The 12518-nt window shown below is 49.9% G+C and overlaps 3 protein-coding genes across 3 annotated transcripts; all 3 read left to right on the plus strand.

The window, feature by feature from the left end:
- Positions 1 to 1052: 1052 nt before the first annotated feature.
- HOO65_060141 (Enhancer of mRNA-decapping protein 3) lies at positions 1053 to 3411 on the plus strand (the record flags this gene model as incomplete). Its single annotated transcript, XM_071003721.1, has 3 exons — positions 1053 to 1059; positions 1154 to 2343; positions 2425 to 3411. The coding sequence occupies 3 exons, from the start codon at positions 1053 to 1055 to the stop codon at positions 3409 to 3411; spliced, it is 2184 nt and encodes a 727-aa protein (XP_070857491.1).
- Positions 3412 to 4590: 1179 nt separating this feature from the next.
- Positions 4591 to 5397, plus strand: HOO65_060142 (uncharacterized protein; the record flags this gene model as incomplete). Its single annotated transcript, XM_071001064.1, has 1 exon — positions 4591 to 5397. One exon carries the CDS (start codon positions 4591 to 4593, stop codon positions 5395 to 5397), a length of 807 nt encoding a protein of 268 aa, XP_070857492.1.
- A 3718-nt stretch (positions 5398 to 9115) lies between these two features.
- On the plus strand, positions 9116 to 11551 carry HOO65_060143 (pH-response regulator protein palH/prr-4; the record flags this gene model as incomplete). Its single annotated transcript, XM_071001065.1, has 1 exon — positions 9116 to 11551. One exon carries the CDS (start codon positions 9116 to 9118, stop codon positions 11549 to 11551), a length of 2436 nt encoding a protein of 811 aa, XP_070857493.1.
- Positions 11552 to 12518: the final 967 nt, after the last annotated feature.

Consider the following 12518-nt stretch of genomic DNA (forward strand, 5'->3'; position numbering starts at 1 on the left):
TTTTTGCACGGTTCTTGGTTCGACTCTCGCTCTTCGCTTTCAGTGTTAACATCTATCGTTTTTATTCACCAGCTTTTCATCTACATTGATGTGCTGTGGCTGCTTTGACCTAACACTTGACCTCCTCAAAACTCTCCTTGGCTCCATTTCATCCTGCAATATCAACCAACCTTGGGGCTCCCTTCCCCTCCCCCCCCCAGAAAAAAGAGGCGAATAAGGGTCAGTTATTAGAGGGCATCCTAGCTCCCTTTTTATCCATCACATTTCTATCGCATATTGGTTCGCAGTCATCATCAAAACAGAATAATCGGGAGACTTGGGCAAGATTCCAGCTGCTCAACAATTCGAACATGTGAGTTTACTTTTGACTTTTATTCTGACTTTTCTTGGTGTGTCAATGTTCTTTTGTACCCTTTGGCTTTTGCTCTGATGAAAGCCTCTCCCCCCACTGTTCACAAGAAGATCTGTATTGTCTTGTTGGTAGCCTTTCTTGTGCGTTTTGGTCCCGATGTCGATGTAAATTCTTTGCCCGCATCAATTAAAAATCACAGAACGCGCTTGAGGCAAAGCCTATAGTCTGCAAGCAACCACCAATATTCCACATCACACGTCATCGCAATCTTCCCATCCATTACCCACCATCACCGCCCTCGCTGCGACCAAACCGTGGGGCTTGCAGCACCCTGCGCCCTCGGCACGTTGTTGACTGCTCTGTCGATGTCGGCGGCTTTATCCCTAGTTCCCATTAAGTGTTTGATCACCTAGATCCAATGATGTCATGCCACTAATTTCTGCTTCCTACGTGTACACTTCCAACTAGCTGTTGGTATGCAGGAATAAATAAATAGTCTTGTCTTAACTAACGCCTTTCATTTATTCGAACAGCTTCAAGAGACTCCGCTCTTCCCGTTGAAAAACTGCGCTCCAGTGATTCGAGATGGATAAAGAGGTGCTTGGCTTGCATGTTCTGGTAACCTTCCACAACCCGCCTGGGCTTCGGGTTCGTGGAAATATTGCCAAAGCCGTGCCCGGAGTGAGCCTCCAGCTACAAGATGGCAAGTAGATCCTTCATGTTCCTTTGTTGCTACATTGCAACCTACGGTACTGTCTCTGCTCCCCTACTAACACTCCGCTCTCCTCTTCTCTACTGCAGTCGTGATACTTGGTGCCCGCCCTTCCACCGCCCCAAGCCTCGATATATCAATCCGAGATCTGTCCAATGTTGAGGTCATTAACCCTCAGAAATACATCCCCGTTGCTGCTTCCGCCCCCGGCCCCGCCTCGCCCGCCATTAACACTCCTGTGTCCTCAATTTCACCATCTACAACCATAGCCCTAAAGACAATAGCGCCCAAGACGATGGCCCCGAAAGCGAAAGTCCTCTCTCAACCACAGACCCCTCAGGCCCAGCCTCAAGCTGAAACTCTAACGGGCCCAATCAATATCCCTCTAAGCCACCAGCCCAATCCCCAATTCAAGCCCCAGCCGACGAAAGCCTTTGTGGACCCCGCTATCATCAGTGTTGGAAAACCAACTTCAACTCGTTCTGGTAGTGAAGTTGACGAAAATCTGAAGTTGGTCAAGGAGGGCATGTCTCCTCTGGTTAGCACCGGATCTACTCCTGGTGATGCTGTCAACACACCCCAATCTGCTCAAGTTTTGAACTCCCCAAGCATAGCCATTGAAATGTCAGCCATAGAAACCGGAGTAGCCAAAATGGATTTACAACAAATCAAGGCTCAGGCCATTGCCAAGATTCCCAAGACGCAAACTAGGGAAGCCCGTCTTGCCCGCCACCGTCGGAAAAAAGAGCAACAGCAGCAACAGCAGGGCCAGAATAGTAATTGCTCAGGAGCTGGTCGCGGGAAAGGCTGGCGCAACACCCCTCTGCTGGAAAATGCCAAGTCGTTTCAACCGTTCACTGCGCTCAAGAGAAACTCCAAGTTAGCAGCGGGTGGCGGTTGGGCGTCCGAGGACTTGACAGATAAGAACGAGTTTGATTTCGCGGGCGGACTAGCCAAGTTTGACAAGCGCACGGTATTTGAAGAAATTACCAAGTGCGATACAATCCGCGAAGACGAGAGGCTTGTCTACCACAACCTCAAGGCGAAGCCCGGAACTGCGGGCGGCAAGAATCTTCATCATTCAGAGAATGTGCTGGATATGTCACCATCGCTGAAGACTCATGACGACTTCTGGAATAGTGAGGCAGATGTGCACATTGAAGATCGACGCAGCAATAAACCCACCCGCAAGAATGATGGAAGGCCAGGACTTAGCCGCCAGCAGTCTATCAGGAAGCCTAGTATAGTTCCTGGTTTACCACAGCCCGCCGTAAGCAGAGTAAGTTCTCAGGTAGGTCTCCTCCATTCAAGACCTTTTCTATCCTGAGCAAACAAACGTAAAGCTTACTAACATTTGGAGTCTGTACAGTTAAAGGAGCATATCGTGGGCTTTTACCTGGAGCCCTCAAACCGATACATCGACCCCGTATCCCCGTTGCAAATGATTACCCTTGAGAATACAGCAGTCAACGAGCTCGGCATGCCAGAGGTTGTGCTGACGGAAAACGCAGGTCGCGGTGTAGCCGAAGTCACGCTACACACGTTACAGGACCCGGCAGTGCGACATGGGCTAGGTGTGGCCAATCCCGACCACCCTATGTCGGATCTGATACAAAAGTGCGTTGTACTAGTGCTTGCTGGAAACAACAAATCTGGTGCGCGGGCTATTGCAGCTGCCAGACAACTTAGATGCAAAGGAGTGGAGGTGATTCTTTGCGTAGTTGACCTGGACCGCGATTCGCTGCTGATTGATGCCGTGCGACACCAAGTGCGCCTATTCCGCAACTTTGGTGGCCGCGTGTACGACAAGCAGGAGCTCTTTGATCTCTATAGAACAGCTAAGGAGAATGGCAGTCCCATCACGTCAACACTAATCATCGACGGTCTATTAGGCCTGACGGTTCCGTTTGAGGAGCTTCGGACAGGGGAACAAACAACGGTATACGAGCTGATCCATTGGGTCAGCAAAGACCCAGGGTTTGTGATCTCGCTGGACATTCCGTCAGGGGTAGATCCGTCGACGGGCAGGATCTCCATAATTGACGGACTGCCGTTGTGTGTCAAGCCGCGGTACGTGGTATCGTTTGCGGCACCCAAGAAGTGTCTTGCCGAGGCGATCTACCCAACTATTGAAGAAGATCTGGCTCTAAGCGCCACAGCTGAGACCTTGCGCAGCACCGTCACAGACGGCAATGAGTGGCGGCTATTTATCGTCGATATCGGACTCGACACGGCAGTGTGGAAGAAGGCGGGAATCAAAGCACGCCATGCTGTGGACTTTTCGGGCGAGTGGACCTGCAAGATGCATTACCGTGGGCTGGCATCTGAGAGTGACGAAGATGAATGAGGTGGGGGGAGGAAGATGAAATCAGTCAAGAGGATCTACTACAAGGTATGGTGCATCTTCTGTCGCCATGACGGACTGCATACAGCCTGTAGGTTGTGATATCCAACGAGGTTTGAATTGTGTTTCTTTTTGTATTTTTGTTTCAAGAGCTGGCGAACATGGCGTTTTTCTTTTATTTTCCGCCCATTATCTTTTGGCTTGATGGTTTAGTGAGCTTTTTTCTAGTTTTCTGGGAGGTTCATATTGAAGGAAGTAAAGAGGGCTTGGGGGTTTTTTTGCTGCCGCTTTATTATTTTTTTTTTCTTCTTTTTCTATCACTTTTCCTGCTTTTTTATACAATAAACCAATAGAATATCTTAGCACACAGTCATGTCATGAGCAAGAAGAAGAGGCCCAAACGAACAACGTCGTGATGTAGTTTTTCGCAAGGTCACACCAACAAATAGCATCAACCAAAAAGAAAGAGGTTGGAAAATGGGAGAGTAACGAATTAACTAACTACCAAAAAAAACAATGCAATAAAAATGCAAGGGGGCCTGCAGAAGCTTCAGCCAACAGAGAACAGCCTTGCGTTTTATTTTCTTGTTTAATATAGTTGCAAGTTGCTACTTTTCTTTTTTTTTTTTCTTTCTCCTCGAATCTTCAGAAATTCTCGCCTTTTTTTTCTTTTACTTTGGTTGTTCTCTAGCTCTCGCCAACCTCTTCATTGCTGCTCCTTCTTTTTTTCTTTGATTGCTGGGTCAAACTATCACCATCATTACAACCTTTTGGCTTCCTTTTGTTTGTTAGCCCTAAACGGCGTTTTTCCTGGCTTGTGTTCTCCTACTCCTCCCTGCGATTCTCAATTGCTTCGAGCTTCTAGGCCTGGTTTTTTTGCTCCTGCTTCATTCCAGTCGTTCAACTGGGATTACGCTTCCGACCGTCTTTCTACAAGAGTAAAGAGCGACGTGACGTCTTACTTGTTGCGGCACAAGCACATCCCTCTTACGTAGACGCCCTCCGGCCTCCCGTGCTGTGCTCCTGGATTGCGTGTCCCGGGCGCCCTCTTCTGGAGCTTCCCCACCACGGAGCCCCGAAGTAACGCAGGTGAGAGAGAAAGAAAGAGAAAACGCGTATGTGCGTACAAGAGACAATACGAGACGTGTAGTCCAGTCCAGCTTCTGTCTCAACCTATCCACCATGCAAGCCATCGGCCCAATCAAAAACCACTTTTTTTTCTTCTTCCGCGGCGATGACCGCTACTTCCTGTCCACCGGCTTCAACGATGCTTCTCACAACCTGCCGCCCGGCGAGCACTTGAGTGTCTTTGACGAAAGCTGGCAAACCATGTGCGTCAGCTGGCAGCACAGTGTCGAGGGTGTCATGGTCAACTATCGTGACTGGAAGTGGGAACGCAACGTTTTTCTAACCAGTCCGACAGCGGAGGCGACGTACGGGCGACTCAACACATTTCTGGCTGCAAACCGGCCCGATGATGTACGCGTCGTCTTTGGCCCACATGGCAGCTACGTAGCATGGACCCAGAGCGAGCCGCTGACGTTGAGCGAGTGGCCTGACCGTCAAACTTGTACACGCATGACCCCGGTAGTCCTAGGTGCCCGGCTAGAGGTAGTCGCTCTGGGTGTCGCCGGCGCGCACTACATCAAGACGCGTGACGGCCATGCCACATGGGAGCTTTACGGTCGCTATGACGCGCTATCGCGAGCGCTCAAGGCAGCCCCGGCCAAAGACGTGACATTTGTAGCGCTGAACCCGGACAGGGATCACGAGTTTCTGCTTGTCCTTCGCAACAAAATTGTCGTCATGTGTTTGCCGGAGCACATAGTGTTAGCAGTCCGCAGGCATCTTGAGAGCAGGAAATACACATGTATTGTGCTTGCAGGGCGTGATGGCGACTTTGCAATTCCAGAGGGGTTGTCGTGGGAGAAGGTTCTAGAGTACACACATGCAGTGGTGGCAATAAGCTCAGAGTGTGCAGTGATGTGATGTCATATAAGCTAGAGTGTATGGGAGGAGTCATGCTATGTACATTGTCATGCTAATTGGGTAAATAAGGGTTTATATTGGATAATTGGATAGGGTTAACCGGGAAACGACAGTCACGATGAATGAATTCTTTTTGACCGTCATTTTTTTTTGACAGGTCGCTGGCCACAAGACACATGAACAGCGCACATACACAATACAAAGGGACTGCTTTGTATACGGGAACTTTTTCTTGATCTTTTTGTCAGTGCATGGTTAGACAAACCGAGTGACAAGCAGGTAGATTGCCTGTTTGTATGGTTCCCTGTTTTCTCCCGTTGTTCGCGGCGGCATATTATGCCGAGAAAGAAGCCGTGAAGAACAAAGGAAAAAAACTGGTGAGGTGTGACAGCAACCTGGGACATTACGCACAAAAAGAAGAAAAAAGGGAAAAAAAATAAAAAAAAAAAATAAAAACTCTGGCAATGATGCAATTCGACATGGCATGGAACAGGAAAATAAGAAATAGCAACGCAGAAAGAAAGTTGGGATGAAGGAGAACGAGAATGGAAAGGGAGACAGACGGGTTGAGATTCTCCAGGGCTTGGCGGCATATGCATGCACGCTATAAATGTAGGAGAGAGCTGAGAAGAAGGGCGGGCGGGAGGCCTAGCGGTAGCAGAGGCAGAGAGAAGTAAAAGTTGGTTGCATTGTTTGCCAAGAAGCAGGTGATCAAGCAAGCAAGAAGGGCAGAATTAGAGCACTAGGAACAGGGAGGGAGAGAAGAGCGAGTAACGAAGAGTGTAGTGGTAGGTTGATTCCAGCGGGCCTGGCTTGGATTAGTGCTAAGCTTTACGGCTAAAAAGGCTTGGTTTTTAGCTTGCATGGGAAGGGACATAGCAGAGCGGGGCTTCAAAGGGAACGGCCAATCGGAATACAGGGAATGCTGGGCCTAGACTCTTTTTTTTTCTTGCTGGGAGGAGAGAATCTCATTGTAGTATGCAGTAACACTATGGGATTGATGGATGATGTGCAGACGAGAGCGTTTGACAGTGGGATGGATGCTGGCCTTGATTTCTTGGCCTGGACTCTGGGCCTGTGGATCTTGGGATGTAGAGTGGTGATGTGGAGGGGAACACTGGCAACGACAGAGACACATGTATGCCGTAGATTGCTGGCATGTGTGACGTCTCTTAAGAGAGGAGAGGCATCATGTATGGGCATATTCGGCACGTTTCACGAACAAGGAGGGGGTCAGAAACAAGAGGGCGAGAATACGTAAGAAGAGACACAGAGACAACAGTAAATCGAGGACAGGTGCGTGCTGGAAGCTGTTCAGCTTGGCCGTTCTTCTCCTGCCCTCCAAGCTTTGGCAAGGCACATCAAACATGGACGATCACGTAGCGTCTAGAGGTCGACCGCACAAGTGCCTCTCTTTTGCGTCAGGTCTTTTCGACAGGCTGGAATAGGCTAGTGGTGGTTAGATCCTGAGATAGTGTTACGCAGTTGGGTAGTGCGGTGCGTAGCATAAGGGGTTCTCCACATGCTCCACTCAGGGAGCCCAGGGACTGACATGCTGCTAGCCAGGGGACTCTGGGGGCGCCCCTTCCTGCTGATTTAGTGGTCAGGCTGCTGTAACTTGGCTGCCACAGGCTTTTGCGGCGCTGCTGGGACAGCCACTAGAGACCCGGAGGTAAGCAATAAGGTGTGGCCTAAGCTTCTGGCTTTTGGCTTTTGGCTTTTGGCTCTGGCTCTGGCTCTGGTTATGGTTCTGGTTTTAGCGCTGGCTGTGGCTCTGACTTCGGCTTTTGTAGCTTTACGTTCCTGGCTGTTTGGGCGGGCTTATGCAATGGGGGAGCTGGGAGAAAGAGGCGGCTTTGAATTTTATTCATGGGTTGTTCGAAATATGAACCTACGATATGAAATGCTGGAAGCATAGGGGACAGGACTTCTGGGCTGGACATAGCTGAGAGATGAGCGGCCGACAGAAGGAGAAGGAAGGCGGCGAGGCATGCCTGTGAGAATAAACCACAGCAGAAAACAGTGGTGACGGTCTGTGCGTCTCAGTTTCGCTGGGCCCTGCATTCTCTTGTTTTAAGTGCATGGCCCCAGCGTAGAAGGACAGAAGGGACATTGAGGGGACAGCGGAATGGGGGCACAGCACAGCACAGGATTGGTGGGTGAAGGGTGAAGGGATGAAGTGAAGGGGGAGGAGAAAACGTGGAACTTGGAGATGGGGGCCTGGCTCTGGCGCCGTGATGAGAAACACACATAATTTGAAAAATTGGCGAAACTTCATGATCTATGTAGCAGTTGGTATTGTTGTGTAGGATTTTCCACGAACGCATCGTGGGGTTTGTTCTGATATGCTGGCCACCCTGCTCTCCGTCGCAAAGTACAGAGCACCTGGGCCCTGTGCTTCTTTTCCTCTCCTTTTATCCGCCCTCCCCCAAAACACACCCAAAACAAAATTTCAGGCCCTGTATTTGCTTTTCGTCTCTGTGTGCACAGCACAGCAAATACAACTCAAAACAGCAGGCTCTTGTGCTGCAAACTCGATCTCGATTTTAATTGATGTTCCTCTGTGATTTAATTAGCTTCGATTATTTGGGACTATTTTATTTTATTTTATTATTTTATTTTTTACCTTTTTTCATACCCTTAAACGCCAATATTTTCTTCTTTTCCCACTTCTGTCTTGCCTGTATTATCTCACCATCGTCATCGTCAGTCCTCGTCTGTGTCTGCATTTGCTGCTCTGTGCTTTGTTCTTCGCTTAGCTTCTTCCCTATGCACTCACATGACTGCTGACTTTCTGCTTCCCATCGCCGTAAGCCGCCTCTTCCTCGACCGCAGCGCCCTGGCTTGACTTGTTGTGTCCATTCTAAAAAGGACTTGTTATGGTGATCTATTGCCCAGTCCATCAACCAGCAGCCAATCGACCGAATCACTCTGTCCGTCTATCTCTCCCTTGATCGCGACATCCACAGCCTACCACAGATTCTGCTATCTGCCTCTGACTCAACTTAACTCGACTCGACTCGACTCGGCTCGATTCAACTCAACCCAGCTCAGCTCAGCTCAACACCGACCGACCCAAGAGCCGCCCGCCTGCCCCTTCGTCTCCGAAATCCATAATCTGAAATCTGGACTCGAACGGACTCTTATTTGTTTTTCTGTTGCGCATTCTGATCGTCTCGATTTTCTGTCCTCTTTTGGCTAAACCTTTTTTTTTTATCTCGCAAATTCGTTTTCACTCAATCCGTCCTCCTCTCTTCTCTCCTCTCTGACCTCCGACCCCTACTTTTAGCCTGCTCCATGCTTTGTCTGTCTGTCCTCTCTCCCACACAATAAACGCAAGAAAACACCGCCCCCAAATTATTCAAACCACCAGCTTTCCACAGCGCTTTCCCTCCTCCGTCTCTTCGTCTCTGTCTCTGTCTCTGTCTCTGTCTTTGCATCTGCATCTGCCTCTGTGTCTGTATCTGTCTCTATCTGTTTTTTCTGCCTCATGGCGGTCCTTTGACGTGTCGTCGCCGTCGTCTCTTTTTCTTTTTTTTTTTTTCTCTTTTTTCCTCTTTTTCTCCTGTATTCTTATAATCGACCCCTTTCGAGCTACCTTCTCTCGCCTGCCTGTGTGTCGCGCTCCAGACAGCACGATACCAGCAACGCCAATCAAAAAATCTTCCTCCGATATTTGCCGTCCCTCCGCGCGCCTCTCACCACATCCAGAACCGCCATGGCCTCATTACATCCAATAGCCGGCCTCGGCCGCGGTCTCAACCATCCTACTGCCGTCGCCGCCACTGTCGATTGCTCACAGCCAATTCTCTTCCAAAACAACATCCTCTCATATGCTAACGGCGGCATAATACGAAATCTAGGCCGGGCTGCCTCCTATGTCCTCGAATGCTCAAGTCCTCATATTCACATCCCCTCCCGCGTCAATCCACTTCAACCACGATCGACAGTTGACCCAAGTACGGTCACAATACCATCTAGCACTGACCTGAACGATCCTTTCTACGCCTCTAAATTCCCTGTAATGTACGCTCTTGCCGCGACAACAGTAACAGCCTACATGCTCGTCATCATGCTCTTTATAACACCACGGTCATTCCTTGATGGAGGCATCGTATATCTAGGCCGCCGCGGTGGCTTCACCTCCGGCTCAACAGGCGGCATAAATATTGGCGGCCGGCCATGGCTACAAAAAGTCGCCGCAATCTCCGTCGCCATTTCTCTCACCATTGCCTCCAGTAGCACCTTCGATGTTGCACAGCGCCAGTATGAAGTCGGCGTTCTCAATACCAAGCAGCTTCAGTTTGAGGTCATGGACGGCACGGAACTCAAAGTCATCCGTCTCATTTCAGACACATTTCTCTGGCTTGCTCAGGCCCAAACCCTCATCCGCCTCTTCCCCCGACACCGCGAAAAAGTTATCATCAAGTGGACTGCTTTTGCTCTCATCATACTTGACGTTATCTTCAGTGCTCTCGACAGTTTCAAGTACAACAGCACCGCCTCCTCAAGAACACATCCTAGGACCTTTGTCGACGCCATCCCTGCTCTCAGCTACCTCTTCCAATTGTCGCTTGGCCTCCTATACGCCGCATGGGTAATTTACTACGCCATCATGAAAAAACGCTATTCCTTCTACCACCCGCTCATGAAAAACATGATACTCATGGCCATGATGTCGCTGGTCTCTATTCTTATACCCGTCGTCTTCTTCATCATGGACATTGTCAACCCCGAGTTTACCGGGTGGGGCGACTATGTCCGTTGGGTTGGAGCTGCCGCTGCTAGTGTGGTAGTTTGGGAATGGGTGGAACGTATTGAAGCGCTGGAACGAGAAGAAAAGAAGGACGGCATTCTTGGTCGCGAAGTCTTCGATGGCGATGAAATGCTGGATTCTTCTAGCTCTGTCTACCGTAGAAAACGGTCCAGCGGAACCGACGATGACGGCAGCGAAAAGCGCCTTCCTAATACTAGAACACAACAGACTTGGTCGTCTGCTTTGCGGAATCAGCGCAGGCTCAGACGCCTCTCGAGGAGACACGATGAGCCGCCGACTACGACCGTTCCAGCACCACATCGAGATATTCCACTGGGCGACTCGCCCTGGCTCCAAAGACCGCCTGTTGCTGTGACTCCTATTAGCAGAACGGACACGACAAGTGTTAGCAGCACCGTCTACACCGTTCGCCGCCCTCATCAGTCGGAAACTCCTATGGAGCGGGTAGCTGAAGATGGGCCTCCTTCGCGGGGAACCAGTCCTACAAGAAGCCAGTGGACGGCTGATGACCAGCCCCCCCCTCCTGCATTGCCCACAATTAATACTAGTCCTGGCGCTGGTGCCAAGGAAAGCACTGCAACCATTACTACTACCCACACCTCATCTAATAGCCAGAGCCTTCGCCTCCGGGAAACATCGCCCACGGTCCCTACCGAACCTCAATCGACCACTGCTACCGATCTCGAAGCCAACAACTCTGACAGTTCCACCGAGGGCCGTCGCCGCCGCTGGCTTGCCATGCCTAGCTTCAACGACCTTGCGACACCTATCCTGAGCCGTAGCTCTGCCCAAGACAGTAGCAATGTCCAAGTCTTCAACAACCGCACTGAAGAAACCCGCCCTTCACACGGTGCTCATGATGACATTGGCCGGTGGGACATTCGCGGTCGTTTCGAAGAATTTGCTGTTTCGCAGGCTGAGAAGATCCGTGAACGCTTCCGCCCACAAAACAATTTCGAGGAGCTGCCAACATTTGACATTCCCGCGCCCCAGCGCATGGGCGAACCTCTTCAGCAATTGCTCGAGGAAGAGGAGCAGCAGCAACAGCAACAGAGTGACCGCAGACGTAGCCGTCGTCCTGTATACTCCCTCTTCAGAGCTAGCTCTGGCCTGGGAATTCAGCAACAGCCTAATGGCTCAGACGTCCTAGGCCGGAGCATTTCAGTCACTGATCATGCTAACCCGAATTCCCAGACGGTTCATTCATTGGGAAGCGCCACGTCGCCAGGTGCTTACGAGCGCTTGAATAGCTCAAGCTCCGTGATGAGCGGGGTGCGGCAAGAGGCACCGCCAATGTGGCCTGGTGTACACCCGCGTGTTGAGGCCGATGACAGCGCGTCTGGACCGTCGTCGTCGGCAGGCGTGACTCGGCGGTAAATGTGCCTGGATCGCTGGTTCCGTTCCGCCTTTTGTTTCATTTCTTTTGTTTCCTATTTCCATTTCTTGGGTGGCTTGTCTATACCCTTGTTCCTTTGTTCTCTAACCTCTGCCACATCATTTTGTCTTTTTCTCCAGGATATTCCTGTTTTCATCTAGCGTGGCGTTGATTCTGGTCCTGATATATATTTCTTGGATCTGGTGTTTTTTTTTTTCTTTTTCATTTGCTTCCGGGGGTATCTCTTCTTTTCTTCTCATGCCATTTTTTGTTTTCTCGTATTGTCCTGTACAGCACAGGATGTATAGCATGTATACATGGGCTTCGTTAAAAGACCGAGCCTTTCGATTTTTTAAACATTCAAGAGGGGAATATTCTTGGGGTTCTTTTTCTTGGGGACGACTTGGGCTTCGGGGTTGTTATTTATATACCTTTTGCAGGTTTTTCTTTTGTTATTTTATATACCCTATCTCTCTTGCTGCTCGCGTTTACTGCCAGCAGTGGCTTTCGTATGGTGTTTTTGCGTATTCGCAAATGCCAGCGAGAAACACAATGAATACACCAAAGACACATGCACGAAATGTGTGGTCTGGAATTTAAACACTTAAGAGACTGGAACCAGCGGAACATGAATTACTAACTTGATGTGGGGGCCATTCGTAAAAAGATGGAGGAGGGGACAACGGTGAGAAAACAAGAAAGTGGAGGAGCGGCTTCGTTGTCTGCGCGTCTTTGTTGTACGTACATGCAGGAGAGCATGCATGAACGGCAAGGTCAGTTGTGCTCAGTTAGTTGGACAGAGGTACGGAGAGAGATTGCCACAAAGTCGCAAGTTCGCAGATGTGCAACGTGTGGAAATGGATTTGTCTAGGCCAAAACATCCAAGACTCAAGCTCCTCTCCCTCAATAGCCACAAGTCCAGGCCCATATATAGGTTGGTAGAACCCTCATCTCGGTACCGAGCAAACG

Source organism: Ceratocystis lukuohia (assembly GCF_044167205.1).
Source record: "Ceratocystis lukuohia strain C4212 chromosome Unknown Supercontig6_pilon, whole genome shotgun sequence".
NCBI lineage: Eukaryota > Fungi > Ascomycota > Sordariomycetes > Microascales > Ceratocystidaceae > Ceratocystis > Ceratocystis lukuohia.